Source organism: Zalophus californianus, chromosome 11, assembly GCF_009762305.2.
Source record: "Zalophus californianus isolate mZalCal1 chromosome 11, mZalCal1.pri.v2, whole genome shotgun sequence".
Classification (NCBI taxonomy): Eukaryota; Metazoa; Chordata; class Mammalia; order Carnivora; family Otariidae; genus Zalophus; species Zalophus californianus.
In genome coordinates, this window is record NC_045605.1 from 72,603,579 (window position 1) to 72,624,304 (window position 20,726).

Here is a 20,726-nt window from a genome sequence, read left to right on the forward strand (position 1 = left end):
AAATGTAAGTGGTACGGCCCTTGGGGAAAACAGCATGGCAGTCCCTCAAAAAATTAAAATAGAATTACTATATGATCCAACAGTTCTACTTCTGGGTATATATCTTACAAAACTGAAAGCAGGACCTGGAAGTGATATTTGTACACCCATGTTCATGGCAGCCTTATTCACAATAGCTGACACACGGCGGCAACCCAAGTGTCTATCAACAGGTGAACCGATAAGCAAAACGTGGTCTATCCACACAATGAAATAGTCAGCCTTAAAAAGGGAGAAAATTCTGACACACACTACAACATGGATAGACCCTGAGGACACTATGCTAAGTGAAATAAGCCACAAAAGGACAAATACTGTACAATTCCACTCATAGAAGGTACCTGTGTGAGTGGTCGAAATCACAGAGCCAGAAAAAAGAATGGCAGTTGCCAGGGGCTGGGGGGAGGGGAAGTTATTGTTTGTGGTTCCACAAGATGAAAGGAGTTCTGGAGATGGATGGTGGTAATGGTTGCACAATAACATGAATGGACTGTACACGTAAAAATGGTTAAGATGGTAAATTCTGGGGCGCCTGGGTGGCTCAGTTGGTTGAGTGACTGCCTTCGGCTCGGGTCATGATCCCGGAGTCCCGAGATCGAGTCCCATATCGGGCTCCCGGCTCAGCGGGGAGCCTGCTTCTCCCTCTGACCCTTTCCCCTCTCATGCTGTTTCTCTCTCTCTCTCAAATAAATAAATAAATTCTTTAAAAAAAAAAAAAAAAAAAAGATGGTAAATTCTGTCATGCACATTTTATCACAAAAAATTACAAGGAGTAAATAAATAAGTATTTTTAAAAGGAGAGACATGACACTCATATCCACCACTTGCAGCCTAGACATCACTGGGATCCTGACTCAAACAAACTGTTAAAAAAAATATTTTGGAGACAGTCAAGAAAATTTAAACACTGACTGGATACTTGATCGAATTGCAGATTTATTGTTAGTGTTTTGTAGGTATGATGATGGTATTTTGGTAATGGTTTCAGAAAGAGTCCTTATCTTTCAGAGATGCCTGCAGAAATATTTACAGATTAAATGGGAGTGAGGAGGACTTACAATTAAGTCCATCAAACGCAACTGAGGGTTGCTGGAGTGAAGGGGGGTGGGGGGGATGGGTGACAGACATTGGGGAGGGTATGTGCTATGGTGAGCGCTGTGAACTGTGTAAGACTGACGAATCACAGACCTGTACCCCTGAAACAAATAATACATTATATGTTAAAAAAGAAGATAGTAGGAAGGGAAAAATGAAGGAGGGGAAATCGGAGGGGGAGACGAACCATAAGAGACGATGGACTCTGAGAAACAAACTGAGAGTTCTAGAGGGGAGGGGGGTGGGGGGATGGGTTAGCCTGGTGATGGGTATTAAAGAGGGCACGTTCTGCATGGAGCACTGGGTGTTATGCACAAACAATGAATCATGGAACACTGCATCAAAAACTAATGATGTAATGTATGGTGATTAACATAAGATAATATAAAATTTTTTTTAAAAGTCCATCAAATGCATAATGGAAACTGCTGCTTTGTAACTGGACAGAAATGTACACATAAGACTAGCAATTACAGAAGTTGGTAGGAAGGGGGGAATTAAACCAAAAATAGGCAATTCTCCAGTCCTGCTAATTTCTAAAAAGAGAAGCAGCTTATAAAAATGTAATCACTAGCATACAACTCAGCAATCACACTCCTGGGCGTTTATCCCAGAGAAATGAAAATTTATGTCTGCATAAAAACTTGTCCACAAATGTTTATTGCTTTATTCTTAATAGCCAAAACCTGGAAACAACCAGATGTCCCTCAATGGGTGACTGGTTAAACAAACTGCGTTGTTGTGGGCTGAACTGTGCCCCCAAAAATTCTTATGTTGAGGCCCTAAACTCAGGTGTGACTGTATTTGGAGAGAGGCCTGTAAGGAACTAATAAAGGTTAAATGGGTCATAAGAGTGAGGCCTTCAACTGACAGAACTGGTATCCTTATAAAAAGAAGAGATACCAGATGCCTCCCTCTCTCCATGAGTGCACAGAGCAAAGGCCCTATAAGGACACGGCAAGAAGGCAGCCATCTACAAGTCAGAAAGAGACGCCTCACCGGAGAGCAATCCTCCTGGCCTCTTGATCTGGGACTTCTAGCCTCTGTAACTGTAAGGAACTGTTTAAGCCATCCAGTCTGTGATATTTCGTTACGGCAGCCTGAGATGACTAATTCAGTGGTACATCTATACCAGGGACTGCTACTACTCAGCAGTAAAAAGGAACAAATTATTGATACACACACCTTGGATGACTCTCCAGGGAATCCTGCTGAGCAAAAACAGTCAACCGCAAAAGGCTACATACTGTATGATACCATTATATAACGTCCTTGAAGTGACATTACTGTTGGGGAACAGAAGAGCAGCTGCCAGGAGCTAAGAAGGGGTGGGGGCAGGTAGGAAGTGAATGTATAAAAGGTACCTACAAGGGTGTATAAAAGTGAGTGCTAGGAAAAGGCCACAGGCGGGACGGTTATGGTGACGGAGCTGTTCGTATCCTGACCGTAGCAAGACCGGCCGGGCTGCTGAGCTACAGTTTCACAAAATGTCACCGCTGGGAGAAACTGGGAAGAGAGTGCATGAGATCTATTTTATTTCTTGCAACTGCATGTGAATCTGCAATTATCTCAAAACTTGTTTCCTACATGCGCAACATTAAGCCCCAGGCGACCATCAGTACCGAGCTGCACTGGACCCTTCCTCGCCCCCTCCGGCCTCCCCGGGCCGCGACTGGACTCATCAACGCTTGAGCCTGAGCTGCCACAGCCAGTTAGGCCTGCCCTTCACCTCGTGAGAGTGGGAGCAGAAAAACGACCCAGGGAGAGGAGAAAGGCTCACCGTTCTTCTGCAGGCCACCACCTCTCTCCACCTGCCACCGTCACCCTCACACACACTGTCAGCCTGAGGTCCACCACCACTCTCTCATGGTACAGGAGACGAGCTCATTGGAAGCTTTGACGTTAATAAACGTTAAAACCCACTAGGAAAGCAGTGTAGTTCACAGTAAAAAATGTGGGCCTTGGAAAGGAGGTCATTCCAGACTCTGTTCCCAGCTCTGCCTTTGACCACCTTATCCCCTGCGCAAACTTAGACAAGCACTCGAGTCTATGCACCTCAGTTTCTTCACATGTAACTTGCATCATGGCAAGGTTGTAAGGATGAAATAAAGTATGGATTAAATCAAGAGAATCTAGCACCATGCCTAGAACATAATAAGGAACTAGAAAACTTCATTTCCTTCCTCCCCACCTGCTGAAGGTTTCCCACATGACTTTAGCCTTGTGTCTCCCCCTTCTAATCAGAAATGCAGCACAGCAGGACACTTTGAATTACTCCTTAGTTTTTTTCCTCTAAAGCTCTGTTTCTCTTTATTATGAGCCCATTTTGAAAATAAAAGCAAGATGATCACCTGTAGCAGCTAAAGCATGCCTCAGTCCAGCAGCAATGCAAACAACCTTCTCTCTCAGGAGCTGTCGAAAGAAAGAAAAGGACTGAGATCTTAGAATCACCCATCTGCAAGATGTTATGTACTTTATGCCCTGATACAATGCAGCATGGCCCTCATTACATGTCTGACTGGTTTAGAGTCCCCAACCTCCAACATTTCCATCCCTAAATACCTCTCTATGTATCCTGAAAAGGAAAAAAATCTTTTAAAAATAAATGTATCACAATGTGTCTCAGGGCTGCAAGGGACCTTCATCCAGTCCAGGGGTTGGCAAATGTCTTCTATAAAGACCAGAGAGGAACTATTTTAGACTTTGCAGGCTACATGGTTTGTGTCATAGTCTCTGCTCTGCCAACGTAACATAAAAGCAGCCCGAGGCAATACATGAATGAATGGGCATGGCTGTGTTCCAGCAACACTTCATTTACCCAGGTTCTAGCTGGATGGCCTCTGATCTAGTCCAAACCCCATCCAATGCCAGAACCCCTCCACAACACCCCAGGAAATCATCATCCTACCCCTCCCAAGCAGCTGCTTCCAGTGACATGGGCTCACTATCCCCGGGTGCCTGCTCCATGTTTCCACCATTCCATTTACCTCCTTAGCTGCCTCTAGCCTCTCACAATGTTTTCCAAATATGTGAAGACAGTTGTGCGTCCTCTCTAAGATGTCTTGTGGTGGCTTTAAAACCAAGTCCTCAAATTCTTTGAAACCCATCCCTTCAAGTTGTGGAGCCTAATTCCCCTCTGGCTGAATGTGGGCTGGACTTGGTGACTTGTTTCTAGTGACCAGGATAAAGAAGTGATGAGCAGCCTAGAGACAAGGTGATAAAAGGCAATGAGCCTTCCTGCTTGGCCTCACTCTCGAATCTCTCTTGGGGGAAGCCAGATGCCATGCCTGCACAATCCCACAGAAACGCCCACGTGGCAAGGAACTAAAGCCAACTGCCAGGTGAGAGAGCATGGCAGCGGGTCTGCCAGCCCAGCCCAGAGCCGTCAGCAGACAGCCTGCAGCCCTAGCTAACATCTTGACCGTAACCTCATGAGACCAGCTAAGTTGTTCCAAGATCCCTGACCCTCAGAAACTGAGATAGTAGGGCGCCTGGGTGGCTCAGTTGGTTGAGCGGCTGCCTTCGGCTCAGATCATGATCCTGGAGTCCTGGGATCGAGTCCCGCATCGGGCCCCCTGCTCAGCAGGGAGTCTGCTTCTCCCTCTGACTCTCCCCCCCTCATGCTCTCTATCTCATTCTCTCTCTCAAATAAAATAAATAAAATCTTAAAAAAAAAAAAGAAACTTAGATAGTAAATGCTTGTTGTTTAAAGTTGCTAGTTTCGTTTTTTTTTTTTTTTTTTGAGAGAGAGAGAGAGAGAGAGCATGCACTCTTCACTCCACCCTCCACACTATCCCTTCTGGCCCCGCCCAACACACTGTTCTGACCACTTGCCATATACTACCTCCCTGATGGTCCCCTCCCCATGGGCACTTCTACCACTTCCTTATGTTCCAATCATACTAAACTGCTTGCAGTGTCTCAAACCCTGATATTTTGTGCTTCTACACCTTTGCTTATACTTCCTTCTGTGTGGAACGCTCTTCTTTTATAGCTACTCTGTGCATCTTATCTCAAGCCATGTAAACTTCTACTCAACTTTCAAGACTCAGCATAAGCCTGTCCTCACTCCACCTCCCTCTCCCTAGAAAGAGTTAAGTATTCCCTCCTTTGAGGCTATACCTGCATCCACCATAGTTTTAACAAGGTAATGCATTTAGATGTTTCTATATCTACCCTGGACCACTAAACTCTAAGACCCGCAAATGCTAAGATTGGGTCATACTCACCTTTGTCCCCACGGCCCTAAACACAGTGCCTACACGCAACAGCTGCTATTTAATATATGAATGAATTTCTCTTATATTTCACTTTGGCACATTCCTCCCGTTGTTCAAGAGGATACAGCCTGACAAATGTTGTCACCTCCTGATTCTGTCATCCAACATATTTTAACCATTGTTCCCTTCTGTCTTCTTTAATCATGTGACCTAAGCTAAATTAATTAGAACTTATGTAGGTTCTTAAAAGGCCATCTATTTGTAATTGGCAACTGCAACACTTCCTACGACAGGGACTGCAGAGTCTAGATTTCTCTGCATACCATGTGCTACAGACTGAATGTTTGTTTTCCCCTGAAATTCATATACTGAAACCTATTACCCAATGTGATATAGTATTTGGAAATGCGGTCTCCTGGAGGTGATTAGGTCATGAGAATGGAGCCCTTATGAATGGGATTAATGCCCTTATAAAAGAGGCCCCAGAGAGCTCCTTTGTCCAGCAAAATGAGTGTCTATGAACAAGGAAGCAGGTCCTCACCAGACACCAATTCTGCCGACGCCCTGATCTTGGACTTTCCAGCCTCCGGAAGTGTGAAAAATAAATGTTTGTTGTTGAAGCCACCCAGTATATAGAATTCTTGTGACAGCAGCCTGAACACTCTAAAACACTGTGGAGATCATGACCTCAAATAATATCCCAAAGACCAGCAACTGTAATTCAGCAATATGACCAAGTTCTCTCCAATGAAAACAGATCTCCTACTCTGAGTCAGAGTTCAAGAAAATTAGCTAGATGTGAGCAGCTGAGGTGGTGGGAAACTCATTTTAGATCCCAGGATATTTCTTTTAAAATTCCATAGTCCCTGGGCACCTGGGTGGCTCAGTGAGTTGAGCAACTGACACTTGGTTTCAGCTCAGGTCATGATCTCAGGGTCGTGGGATGATCTCAGGGTCGTGGGATCGAGTCCCATGCTGAGCACAGAGCCTGCTTCTCTCCCTCTCCCTGTTCCCCTCCCCCACCACACACACGCTCTCTGTCTGTGTGTGTCTCTCTCAAATAAATAAATCATTAAAAAAATAAAATAAAATAAAATTCCACAGTCCTATTGTGACCACTTACATACAAACTTCACAAAAATGTGTACATTTTAAGTATGGATGCAGTGGAAAGAGCTCTGAACTAGGGCCAGGAGTCCTGTCTAGGAAGAAGCCACTAGCTACATGCAGCTACCAAGTAACCGATATGTGACTAGACATAACTAGGCTAAACTGAGACACACTCTGAATACAAAATGTACACCAGAGATTAACTTGTATGAAACAGACAACATAAAGCATCTCATTAGGAAATGTTAACATTAGTGACACATATAATGAAATAATACTAGTTTGAATACATTGGGTTAACTTAAAAGTTATTAAAATTAATTTCACCTACACACCACAATATGAGTGAAACTTAAAAACATCATGTGACATGAGAGAAGCCAGACACAAAAAGCCACATATTCTATGATTCCATTTATGTGAAATGCCCAGAATAGGCAGATCCACAGAGACAGATGAGTGGTGGCCAGGGGTTAGGGGAGGGCAGAAGGGGAAGTAATTGCCATCGGGTACACAGTTTCTTTCCTGGTGATGAGAATGTTCTCAAATTAGATAATGCTGACGGCTGCACATCTCTGTGATATACGAAAAACCACTGAATTATACATTTTTAAAGGGTAAATTCTATGGCATGTGAACTACATCTCAAGAAACCTGTTATTTTAAAAATTAATTTCATATTTTTCTCTTTACTCTTAAAAATGATGCTACTAAAAAATCCTAAATTACATATGCGATTCACATCACATTTTTATTGGGCACTACTGATCTACCATTTGCTGAGCTTAGTGTCTTTAGCTAAGTCACTTCTATCTGGACCTGTTTCTAACCTAGTTCCCATTATTACTAATTTTAGAATTGTAAAATGTAATTAATGTCTTTGTGACATATATTACTTTCATTGTTTTATTTCACAAAAATTTATAACGTGTATGAGGACTAACAGAGGATTTTCACTCACAACCTCCATCACCCACCCCCGACCTACTTTTTCCCGGGAGAACCTAGGTTTTCCAACTTAAATTCTGACTAGCCCCTGGGTTTTCAGGGACCCAGCCAGTCTCTGAGTCTGGGGCAGGGAAACGCTTTAACAGGACGGGGGTCAGCTACATATTGGGTGCTATCCTTACCTCCACGGCCTGGGGAACCACACATCTTCGAGGGCCATGAGGAACCCCCAGCTGGCCAAAGGAGTTGGATCCACATGACAGAACTTGACCACTCTCTGCAAAATTCAAATACTTAAACCATAATCTAAGAAGTAAGGTATCTGTAACCAGTGGGTAAATGCTGAAGGATGGGAAGAGCAAAGGGAATGAGAGGAGGAAGTGGGGCCTGTGATTCAGCACATTCAAACCACAGTCCCTGCTTTTATTGTTCCTCTAGGAATAAAAACACAAGGCACTGGGCTAGTTTCACAGATTCTCCATCACACTACCTAATTAATGGCAGCTTATCTGTGTAGAACATTAGCCCGCTGCCTGGTGCTGGGATGGGAGGATACTTACTCCCCACTTTTCTCATTTCCATGCATCACAATTTTCATTATTTTAACACCCCAGGCCTCTCTCCCTGCTCCTCCCCATGCTCACTGCCTCCCAGGGGAAAAGGGATAACCTAACCAACTGATGGATTTGGGAGAAGGAACACGACATGTGTGGCTTGGTACCTTCCTCTCAGGTATTCTGGACTGATGCAGAGTAAGTGCTTCCCCTACACAGATAACCTAGTGTTTGCAGAATAAGTTTGGCTCAGAGGAGTGTTACAGAACCCCTTGGCCTGACCATCAACCCCGTCCTCCAACTTAGCCTTTATCAGTGAAAAGCCAACAGTGTGATCTCCAGCTATCTGGCTGCTCTCCTCCTTTCTCACAACTGGTTCCACAAGTGAGCAGGAAACAGAGTGTTATCCACTGACATCTCATAACCCCAACACAGTCCACGAAAAGCACTTCAGAAATGATAGCTATTATTTAGAGTTATTACTACTAAATTCAGCACACATTACAGAACCCCTCTGCAGAAGAGATGGTGATGCCTGAGCAGGGTTTTAAAGAAGGGGTTAAGAGTTCATCAGAGAGACAAAAGGGGCTGGACCAGAGAACAATGTTCTGCGTGATATTTCTAGAAAGAAAAGTATGCGGACTGTGGAGAATAAAAGACAAGGCAACAACAGGGATAGGTAGGGAACAATAAAAGAAGCCATGTGCTAAAAGCCTGGGATCTGAGCTATGCTCATGAGAATCCACAAGGGTGGGGGGGCGGGAGAGGCTATGGTCAGAAGATGCCTTTTCCAGAGGACTGTCAACGAGGGAATCTAATCAGAAACTCTAGACGGTCTTTTCCATCCAGAATGACAAGCTAGATGGGGCAAAACTACTTCCAGGGAAAAAGAAGTAACTATTGCTAGCTGCTCCCAAGAGCATTATCCTATTAACCCTTTGGCCATGTCCCTCTACATCCTATTCTGCTATCTGGCTTTGCAGAGACTAAACAATTCCGCCCAACCATATTTAATTTTTTTTTTAAATCCTTCACTGGGGAAAAAGCTGTTACCACTGTTGTGTGACCTCTGATTTCCTCATGCTTCCCCACCACATTCCCCCATGAGTAGCCCTTAGTCAGCACGACTGGCCAGCTAGCCCAGACAAACAGCTATCATGAATTTCTGGGACAGGAAGTAGCCACCAAAGTTAATCTAGTCCATCCCCCAGTTTCTGGCAAAGAATGTTCTATCCCAAAATTTTGCTGTTCAAACTCCTCTTGCAAAAGGCACCCACAACCTTCCTCAACAACCAGAGAGAAATTTGTATGTGTGTTTACACATATAGAGGATTTCACTTAATTGGGATCACCACCACCAAGCTCTTCTCACCCACTGCCTTTGTGGTGATAAAGACTTACCCAAGAGTGAACTCACCTGTGAGAATAATGGTAAAATCCCAGCCACAGGCCACCTGTTGGATGGGACAGCCAAGGAGGGACGGGCAGGCAGTAAAATACAGAACATCTTCTGTGTGACCAAGCCCCAGTTGCCCATCTTTGTTCAGGCCACAAACAAAAAGGCCTCCACCATCTGCAAAAAGGAAAAGGCTTTGGTGATAGCGTACACAGGGGAAATTACAACTGTCCAAGTGAGAAAAAGGATCTCACTAATTAGTTGCAGTCACAAACCCAGCAACTCTTTTCCCACGCGCATAATAAGCCACATAGGTTAATGTGCACTGGCCTAAATGGCATAGGGCCAAGGCGTTCAAATCTAGTACCTACATGGGATACTCCAAGTCCTAGAGCAGTGGCCAATCACCTAATTGAGCATCTACTAGAACAAGAAAAGCCAACATTCATTTAGAACTTAGAACATGCCACGTATTATGATACGAGCTTTATCTTTGGCCGATTTATCCTTTAGGCAGAGGGCCTAGGGCCTACAATACTTTTAGAGGCCCACAAAAATGTTTTAATTTTATATATATATTTTTTAAGATCTTATTTATTTCACAGAGAGAGAGCGAGAGAGCACAAGCGGGGGGGGGGGGGGGGGGCGGCAGAGGGACCGCTGAGCAGGGAGCCCGATGTGGGTTCGATCCCAGGACCCTGAGATCATGACCCAAACCAAAGGCAGACGCTTAACCCACTGAGCCACCCAGGTGCCCCTAATTTTACATTCTTTTAAAATAAGAAAAAAATAAAGGCAATAATAATGAATATGCAATGTTAAATCTAGCCTGGATTAGACTAATCTTTATATCAATGAGGTTGTAAAATAGAATTCTTAATATTTCTTTATGGAGGAAAGGGTCCACAAAGGCAAAAGTGCCAAGGACCCATGAAAGTCATAATGCAGCCCTGTCACTCACTGATTCTCCTCATCCAGCCTTATTACCCCCATGTAGCAAAGGGGAAAATGGCACAGAGGAATTAATATGCTCAAGGACACATGGCTAATAATAGAACCAGGATTTGAACCCAGGCAGTTGATTCCAGAACTCACTTTTTTTTAAGATTTTATTTATTTATGTGAGAGAGCGAGAAGCAGAGGGAGAAGCAGGCTCCCCGCTGAACAGGGAGCCTGACGTGGGGCTTGATCCCGAGACTCTGGGAACATGATCTGAGATGAAGGCAGCCACTTAACCGACTGAGCCACCCAGGAGCCCCCCCAGAACTCACGTTCTTAACTGGGATGCAATATGCCCTTCTTTGCAATATCAGGGCACCTGTAGTACACGTTAAGTACTATCATAGGTTCTGCAAAGGAAATTAAGGAAAACACAAAGTTCTTGCTCTCAAGGAATATTCAATCTAATTGCAAAGACTTCTACCTCACAAGTGAAAGTTAAATAGCAATATATAATATAAAGTGTAAAATATGTTGCCAACTCTGCCACTAATGTGTCTTGTAACCGTAAGCAACTGGTTTTCCTCTCTGAGCCTCATTTGTATAAATGGGGGCGGGGAGCCTAGAAGATCTCTGAAGGCCTTTCAGCTCTAAAAATCTAGAATTCTCTAACGGTAACTTGGCTCTTTCACAAGAATGTTTTCCTCTGCAAAATACAAGAAGCTGAAAGATGGCAACATAACCTGCTAGTGGGAAATGTCTAAATAAGAAATGTCTACTCCAGAAAGATGTTACCTGTGACAACAGCAGAGTGGCCCCCTCCTCCTGTGATCCTCCTGATACACTCAGGTTTACAGAAGTCATTCAGTTGCTGGGGCAAAAGTACATCTTCCTTATGGCCAAGGCCAAGTTGCCCGTAGCTATTTGCACCCTAGGGATAATGTAAGGCAAGGATGAAAGCGTACAGGAACCACAACTGTCAATGTGCATTTACCTGTCCCTATCTTTCTCATCCTGACATGCCTCTCAGAGCCTTTCACAGATGAGATTTCATAAGCTCATTCTTAAGAGGCTGTTATATGCAACCCATACTTAGATGGTGGCCCCATTCCCAGAACACCACGATTTCCATGTGAGAAGAGCCCTTAGTACCACTACTTATCCAAACATACTCCTCGCCTTCTCCTTCCAACGCCCCAGCCCACATGTGTCATCTTTGGGGGGCAGCATGGGAGTTCCTTCTGAGAAAAGCTAATTCTCTAGGGAGGCTAAGAAAAGAAATGAGGGGAAATGGGAACAAAGTGGGTGGGAAATGCACTGGATTTGTCCCTTCTCCTCATGCCCTCACTGAGAAAACTGGCAATGCTTCTGTAATCAAAAGTTAGCTGAGGACTTTGTGCCCTTAAGCAGGGCACCTCATTGTTATTTCATTGTAAAGTGAAAGAGGTTGGCAATGATCTTGAAGGGCCTTTCCAAGTACAGTGTTGTGTGACTCTGAGATTCACGTGGTGAGATTCCCGTAAGGAAACAGATTTCCCCTTGGTGGGCAATATGTCTATCTCTGTTATTATGAAATAAAGGTCCAGAATCTCTAATCCAAAACCCTTGCAGCTAGATGTATTTCAGATTCAGAACTGTACAGACTTCAGAAAAGTAATACCGTATATAAATCAGATACACTGCTGCAAGGTTCAGGAGCAGCACCCCATAAGCAAAATAGTATTATTTCTGCAGTAAGAGGTACAAATACAGTAAGCAGGCAAAGACTATATATAACATTATGTCAGGTCAGTTTGGGGGTTTTGGAGTTTTTTGTACGCAAAATTGAAGATAAAGAATTGTAGACCTGCAGGAAGAATCTGTAGATTTCAGAAATCTTTATAATTCCTCCAAGTATCTACTCCTGGCTGGTTCTTCCTAGATATGAGTAGCAAAAACTTCCAAATGTGTTTGTTTTTTAAGACACCTGAAAGAGGAAAAGTGATTTAAAATAACTACCCAAAATACATACGTACATACAAACTTCTGCCCCTTATGGTCTATTTCACATTTGTACAGGGCTGCAAGGACTCCAAGCTGGAAGCAGAAACCATGACGGGGCACAGGTCCCAGAGGCCTTCAGTGACAGTATTAGCTGCCAAACAGAGTGCTTCTCCAATGGTTGGCATTCGCCCTTAATTCTCACAATAACAGAGGAGATGGACATTATCGCTCCCATTTTACAGATGAAGAAACTAAGGCTCAGAGAGGTTAAGTGACTTTCCGTAGTCATATAGCTGGGAAGGCAATAAGACAGATATGCCCCGCTCCTTTCATTATACTATACTGTGTCTCTTAAGGATATATGGTGAACTTCAGACCAGAGCTTCCCTGGCAAGAGGTTAACTATATCTACAGTACCCGTATCACTTTATCCACCTTTTTCTGCTTTATTTTTCTTCATAGCACTCCCTGACATGACATTTGCTTATTGTTTATTGTCTACCTCCCCTACTAAAAAGCAAACTCAATGAGGGCAGGAACTATGTTCACTGTCATGTCCCCTGCACCTGAAACTGTGCTGGCCCAGAGAAGGTGTACATATATTTATATAGTAAATGAATGTAAGGTCTGATGAGGCCCTACCTAGGAAAGATGAAAGGAAAAATGTGCACACTGTGGGGTACACATGCACAGGATGTCTCCGTCAGCCCTGAGATTTCTGTGACTGCCCCACGAGCAGGACTGCAGTCTGCTGAACAGAAAGTGAGAGAGACACAGGCACTTGAGGCTCAAATTATGGCACTCAATTTCTGTAACACAGCAAGAGGCCCAAAATCCAGGATAAAGCAAAACAGAGGAAAATTCAATACAACATGTCTCAGCTGTATTTGCCTCCTTTCCTTACAAACACTTCAGACATAGCATACCCACATACAACTCCAAGGAGGTAAATTTCCTTGTTATGGGCTGAATTGTGTTCCCCTAAAATTAATTTGCTGAAGTCTTAGCCTCTAATATCTCAGAATGTGGCTATATTTGGAGATCGGGCCTTTTAAGAGATAATTAAGGTTAAATGAGGTCGTAAAGGTAGGGCTCAAATTCAATATAAGAAGAGACACAGGGATGCTCTCAGATTGAGAAAAAGCCACATGAGGACACCACAAGAAGGTAGCCATCTGCAAGCCAAAGAAAGAGGCTTCAGAAGAAAGTAAACCGCTGCCACCTTGCTCTTGGACTTCTGGCCTCCAGAACTGCAAGGAAATAAAATTCCATTTTTTAAGACCTCCCAGTCTGTGGTATTTTTCTATCCCAGCACTGGCAAACTAATACACCTCTCCACACATATTACACAGCAGGAAGGCCAGCAGGCCTCCAAGCAGTTAGAAGAGGCCATATCTGACGCAGACCCCAGTCTCCCGCCTGGGAAAAGCCACCCCAGGCACACATTCAATCCCCAAATCCACCCCCAGCTCAAGTGCCACCTCAAAAAGAGTACCCAGACAGCCAGGCTACCTCAGGCCACACCACCGTCTCCCTTCCACCAGTCTGCTGCCTTACATTCAACAAGTGCTGCTTGGTACTGATTATCACCTTTGTTCGACTAGTCAATACATGTTCGTTTTAACGGTAATATAGGTGGTATCCCGCTCCCTCAACTCAAGAGCTGGGCCTTTCACTTTTGTGTTTTTCCCAAAAGACCAACACATAGCCAGGCACACAAAAGGGTCTCATTCATTCATTTGTCAACAAATATTTGCTAGGCACCGTGACATGCCTGGCACAATACCCACCCTTATGACACTTATATTCTAGCCAAGGAGACGGACATTAACAAATTCTACATTTCATTACAATTGTGATATGGGCTGTAAAGAACTACAAGACACTATGTCCGCTTATTCCCATGCATCTGTCTGGTCGGCCGCTTGCAACACACTGCTGTGCAGAGACCCTCCTCTCTCCTAGCCAGGACACAAGAAGATGACCCTTTCTCTCAGTGCCTCCGTCAAACCAACACCCGCGCAGACTCCCACGCCCCCAATACAGGCAAGATCCGGTCACAGAAGAGTATCAGCAAACATGCAGGATCTCCGCCTTGTGCACCGCCCACCACCGCAGGCCTCGCGTCAAAGGATGATCCCGCCAGGCTGGGGTGGGGCTGGGAAGGGGCCGGCATCCTGCGGGCAACCGGAGGGTGAGGAGCACAGGTGGCCCCACAGGGCTCTGGGACGGGGCGATCCCTCCACGCCGTCCCTCCCGGCGCTATCCGGGCCTGGGGGCTCTGGCGGAACCACACGCTTTGCCCAGGAGGCAGATGCTTCCCGCTGCGCCGCAGCCCCCTCGAGTCCGGACCCCACCGGCCAGCAGGCCCCTAAGTCACCCGTGAGGGCCCCTCCCTCCCGACCCTCTCCCCCTCAGCCCCCAGCCCAGGATCCTCCAACCCAGAGCCTGGCCCGGACCTCGGCCGCCCAGCCCAGGAACGCCAACGCCGAGGCCGCCAGCTCCCCGCGCCTCTGCGCCCCCTCAGTTCCAGCGGCCCCGGCCCGGGGGCGGAGTCACGTACCCAGGCGAAGAGCGCGGCCGCCGCAGGGGCGGCCTCGGAGGCGCTCGGCTCCCGCTCCATGTGGGGACACTCCGCCGGCGCTTCCGGGAGGGGTCGGGGGTGGGGCCCGCTAGGGGAGGGATTAGTGATGGGGTGTGGGCCCGACGCGGGTGGGGCCTGTGATTGGGAGGGGCCGGCGCGGGGGAGGAGTCTGCAATGAAGGCGGGGCCCTTGTTCGGGAGGGGTCTGCCGTGGGGAAGGAGCAGGCACGGGGGAGGGGTCCGTAGCGGAGGCGGGGCCGACGTGGGAGAGGGGCCTGTAGTGGGAGCAGGGCCGGAGCGGTGACGAAGGGGGAAGAGGGTCTGCGGTGGGGGCGGGGCCAGAGTGGGGGAGGGGCCTGTGAATGAGGAGGGGCCATCACTGGGGAGTGGTCTGCAATGGGGGCGGGGGCGGAGCCGAGGGAGGGCCCGCGAGAGCCGGGCAATCGCCTCTGGAGCGTGCTCCGGATCGCCGCGCCCGGGCGCCCTCAGAGCGTCTCTGCCTTTGGCCCCAGCCTTGCAGTGCCGTTGTGCTTCTCCCTCCCTCCCCTCGCACTCTATTTTTAGTAATATACGAATGCACTACGCTCCTTCGTGTTTTTATCTTATTGGAGTCCCACGACAGCCCGGAGGCGCTGACCGGGAAGAAACTGAGCCGGGGAGCGGTGTGGAAAGGGTCCTGTCCCAGTGTCTTAGCCGAGCTGTCTTTGGATCTGCTTTGGTGTGCGTTTGCAAAATCTAAGAAAGCTTCTTGGTAAGCGAGTGTGCAGGAACTTACTCCTCGGGACACGAAACTGAGGAGGCTGGTTCTCACGGATTCCTGCCGGGGCAGCCTTCTAACCCTCAGCGCTCAGAGCACGGTCCTGCCCTGATTCTGATCATCAATACTGGATAATTTTCACCCAACAGAGGTTTTCATATAAAATGGCTTTTATTAGACACCCTGCTACACCGCTGGTAGGAGCTAAATAAATACAGTTTTCCTGAAGGAAAATGTGGCAACGCGTATTAGGAACATGAAGATAAATAAACAGATATTTACCCAGTAAATTCCACATCTGTTAATTTATCCCGAGAAAATAATCAAAGCTGTGCACAAAGACTTAGACTGCAAATTATTCATTATGGAATTGTATATCATAGGGAAGAACTTAATTACCTGCAAGTCCAAAAATAAATTGTGTAAATTGTGGCATATCCATGCAGTGGAATACTAGGCTGCCATTTAAAAAATATGTATTGGAAGACATTATGTAAGGGAAGTGTTCATGATATGTCATAAACGTAACCATTATAGCAATTTTTTACACAAACAACACAAACACATATACTCAGGCGGATTACAGCTGAATTTTCTTTTCTTTGTTGTACTTTTTTTGTACATAACCTCCATTTCCCAAGCCACCCATAATCTTGTGGGTATAAATGGGGTCACATTAAAGATGATAATCCGTATTCACTAGTTCTTGACCCCTCTGCTGACAGAAGCCTCCAGTCCTCATTACCCTTTACGCCTGGGAGCCCTGGAATGTATCTCCAGTGAGCTCTGGAGACAGACCTTTCCTGCTTTCACTCCCCCTACTCCTTGGTGTTTCTGCCTGTAAGACCACGTGAGGGCAGCACCTCACTTTTCCCTCTCCAGCCTGGGGTATGTTGAGAACATCCATGACCATGCTAAGAAAAATACAAACTTGTGAAAGAGGGGTCTAGAAACCCGTGTATGACTTCCAGTCTATGAAAGAAGTTGGAGAGGCTGAGAGAATTCTGATAGGATATAGGGGGACCGATGTCAGTGTGCTGTGAGCACCTCCCATCTCATGTCTCAGGAAAGGCCTGCTGCTGCAGAGCCACTTAGAGAGCTGGGTATGTATGTATCCCTCCAGACTGGTGCCTGGACAGGCTGTTGATTCATCCTGAGAAATCCAATGGCTTGTGGCCAGATAGCTGAGAAAAGAGAGATCAATTTGGAGAAGTCATTCATGCCCAGAGTATCTCTCATGTATTTCTCATGCAGCAATTTGGCTAGGGGGTGGTCTTAGACACTGTCCAGGGAAATTTCTGGAGGGGTGAAGTGACACCCCAATGGAGTTGACCACTAGATTCCTAGAGAGTGAGGGAGATGAATTCAACAGCCCAGTCACATCAAGAGATCCCCCAAAAAATAAGAGGGTGGGAAGTTCCTCCAAAACACCCCCAGAGAATGAGTCAGCATTAATGCCAACTCACAACAGTATCAGACCAAACAGAACTTTCCACTCATTCCCTCTCCTCCCCACCACCATCCCCAAACCATGGAGGAGCCAGAGGCATCCTACTGAGTGGGCACAGAGGAACAAGAAAAGAGAGAGAGAAATTAGAAGCTAAGGGCTAGGAATGAGCAGAAAATTCATGGGCAGGACCTGAGATTTCAGCCAAAGGGGCAAGGACTATCCACAGAGTCAGGTTTTGTTTTTTTTTTTTTAAGATTGATTTATTTGAGAGAGCGAGAATGAGAGAGAGAGAGTATATGGGAGGGGGGAGGGTTAGAGGGAGAAGCAGGCTCCTCACTGAGCAGGGAGACCGATGCGGGACTCGATCCCGGGACTCCAGCCAGGATCATGACCTGAGCCGAAGGCAGTTGCCCAACCAACCCAGGCGCCCCGAGTCAGTTTTAATAGAGAGAGGATCTAGAAGAATACACTTGTCCTTCAATTTCACCCCTTGAATGTACATACATCGATACTTCAACTAACTTACAGTTATATCATTATGTTATATCTTTTAATACAATTTCTAGGAAGTGTTGCAATGTTGCCACTATTTCAACTATGTACATGCCACTGAGTAATTCTTCCCATTAGTAGCCTGGCTGAGTTGCAGTTCTTGAATGGGGCTAAACTATTTGATGGTATCACTTTCAGATGCCTTGTTTCCATGTAAGAGGAGAGTATAAAGTACTTTGGGGCCATATAGACTACATCTATGTACCATACAAGTTAGAAAATGTTTTCCTGTAGATCATCTTATTTTATAGATGAAAAAAACTGAGGCTCAAAGAAATTAAATGATTTACTCCAAGGTCAAATTTCTGCCTTTGATAAAGACAGATTAGCTAGCTATAGACCAAGGCTCTCACAAAAACAACTAGAAAAGCTGGGGGATAATATTTTAAAAATCTGTTTCAAGTCATTGGAGAACTATCAAAGCAGCCAGAACTTGAAAGGCCAAGATCTGGAAGCTGAGAGATTATATTTGGCACTACTTTTCTACTGGAAGCGTTTGCTAATTAGCAAGCAGTGACTTAGAGGCCAAGAAACTGGGCTGAAAGCTGAACAGTACTTTCAGCAATCGTATAGGGGTGGGAAGAATGACAGAAGGAGGGGACAAAGGCAGGAGTCCAGGGTTCCCAAGGAGAAGCCCCAGCACACATCCATAGCTTGCCTTTGGGATCCCTAAAGTGCTGCACTCTGAGAGTAGAGGTGAACTGGAAACAGACCAGCTCTCACAAAGACTGATGGTCAGCTTCAAATTGGCTTATCCCTGACTGTACTAAGAAGATCTTCCCACGCCATTATATACTGCCTGCTAGAATTCCCTCTGGAGGAAGATAAAGTCATCTAGAAGTTATGGGGGATCCCGGATCAGGACAGTGATTATATTAATGATTCTTTACATATGGATGTTTCTTTTTACAATGTCCTTTTGCAACATAATTCCTCCAATAACCCAGTGAAGTAGATTTAACTCCTTATACAGAGGAGGAACATATGATTGAGACTTTATCAAAAATTCCAAAAGTAGTTACTAGGTTCCAGGCGTGTTTGGATTCTCTTATATCTCATATTCACAGGCTTTTCAAGAAACGTAAGGATGTTATAGATTTCTTAAACTTACGACATTGCTAATATATATTTAAATCAGGTTTGGGTTTTGGTTTTTGTTGTTTTGTTTTGTTTTTGAGAGAGAGAGTGAGAGGGAGAGCCGGCGGTCAGGGTTGGGGGGAGCAGAGAGAATCCTAAGCGGACTCCATGCCCCACCCAGGGCTTGACCTCACAACCCTGAGATCATGACCTGAGCCAAAATCAAGAGTCAGATGCTTAACTGACTAAGTCACCCAGGCATCCCATAAATCAGTTTTTTAGCTTATCTTTGACAAAAAAAAATTTTTTGCTTGTTAAGAACATGAATTTTGGGGGCACATGGGTGGCTCAGTAGTTAAGCATCTGCATTCGGCTCAGGTCATGATCCCAGGGTCCTGGGATCGAGCCCCGCATCAGGCTCCCTGTTCTGTTGAGCCTGCTTCTCCCTTTCCCTCTGCCTGCTGCCCCCCACCCCCTGCTGTGCTCTCTCTCTCTCTCTGTCAAATAAATAAATAAATAACCTTAAAAAAAAAAGGAACATGGATTTTGGGGCGCCTGGGTTGGCTCAGTCAGTCAGTTAAGTGGCTGCCTTCAGCTCAGGTCATGATCCCAGAGTCCTGGGATCGAACCCCATGTCAGGTTCCCCATTCAGTGGGGAGTCTGCTTCTCCCTCCCCCTCTGCCCCTTCCTCTGTTTGTGCTTTCTCTCAAATAAATAAATAAAATCTTCAAAGAAAAAAAAAAGAACATGAATTTTGTGTCCATTTATTATTATCCCGTTGAATAACAAACTTACAAATCATAAATGTATATCACATAGTAAAGACTAGACTGAAATGGACCAAAGCATCTTTATTCATTTCCTAGAAATTAATATATGAACTCTATTATGTGTGCCTTTAAAGAACTCCAGGATTTTTTCCTTTTTCAATTTGAAAGCCAACTTAAAAATTAAGTATAATTATATACATTCTGGTGTGTCATTACTATTATATAACTCTGAATTACAAAATAGGCAGATTAAGAAACATAGGCATTCTGACAACCAGCTTTTGGAGCTTTCTTCAAAAAGTCAGGAAAATATCACCTAAGTCTTTAAGTAAAAAGTAACTGATTAAGAATTATAAACCAAACTTTTGGCTCAATTCTGTTCTCATATTGGAGTAAATATTAACATATTCTTAGATGTTTCGAAGATATATATTTAAAATGCATGAAAACTCTCAGGACTCCTGATTTACCAAATATCACAAATCCAGAGGTTAGAAGAATTGATATCAATCATGAAATATTTCCATTATTCCGAAGTAATGAATAATAATGATTGTGCTTTAACATTCATTTTAGTATGCTTTAGTCATAGAGTGGTTTTAAATACCATAGTTTTAAAATTCAATAACTATGATTCTTTACCATGATCAAAGTTGTATTAATATAACCAGATACAGTATGTATAATTTGCTATTAACTGTTATCTGTGATGATTTTCTTACAATAGATTTCCTTGCAACCAAATACATCAACTATAAACTAGCTAATCAGTATTTCAAATGATTTTAGATTAGCTAACTTAGATCAATTACTATCAAAGGTCTATTAATAGTTATACTTAACTAAAATTATAAGTAATGTATAAATCTGAAATAACATGAATTTCTCTTCCCAATTCTATTTCATTGTAGGACAAAAAGGTTTTTTTATGATTTCTTTTGAGGTCTAAAAAGGATTAAAAAATCTAGTGGTCTGGTGAAATAAAATGTGTTAAAGGGTATACAATTTGACTATTAATGTGGGAAAAAAGTAAAAACACAGTTTTTTAAGTAGCTAATTAAGAATGAAAAATTCGTGGAAAATACGACCCTTAATATATCATTAACAGAAATGACATCACTAGGAGAGGAAGTTGATGGGGTGTAATATTCAGATGATTCTGAAGGTTTTGTTTGTGGGGTTCTTTAACCTTTTGAGTTTGAGATACTTGATAGGACTACCATGTTGTACAAACCCATTTCATTCTATGTGAA

At 44.6% G+C, this 20,726-nt stretch overlaps 1 protein-coding gene across 9 annotated transcripts in view; it reads right to left on the bottom strand.

The window, feature by feature from the left end:
* The window catches only part of SERGEF (secretion regulating guanine nucleotide exchange factor), a 217,111-nt gene extending 202,138 nt beyond the window's left edge, over window positions 1-14,973 (bottom strand). For 6 of the 9 annotated variants that reach the window (XM_027578813.1, XM_027578812.1, XM_027578810.1 and 3 more), the window contains exons 1-5: window positions 14,848-14,973; window positions 11,097-11,232; window positions 9,384-9,539; window positions 7,595-7,689; window positions 3,486-3,546 (exon numbers count right to left, since the gene is read on the bottom strand). In XM_027578813.1, the coding sequence (XP_027434614.1) occupies window positions 3,486-3,546; window positions 7,595-7,689; window positions 9,384-9,539; window positions 11,097-11,232; window positions 14,848-14,907 (508 nt within the window). In that variant the 5' untranslated portion in view covers window positions 14,908-14,973. The remainder of the gene's footprint in view (window positions 1-3,485; window positions 3,547-7,594; window positions 7,690-9,383; window positions 9,540-11,096; window positions 11,233-14,847) is intronic. The other 3 variants (XM_027578814.1, XM_027578811.1, XM_027578815.1) reach the window with 2 other exon arrangements.
* Window positions 14,974-20,726: the final 5,753 nt, after the last annotated feature.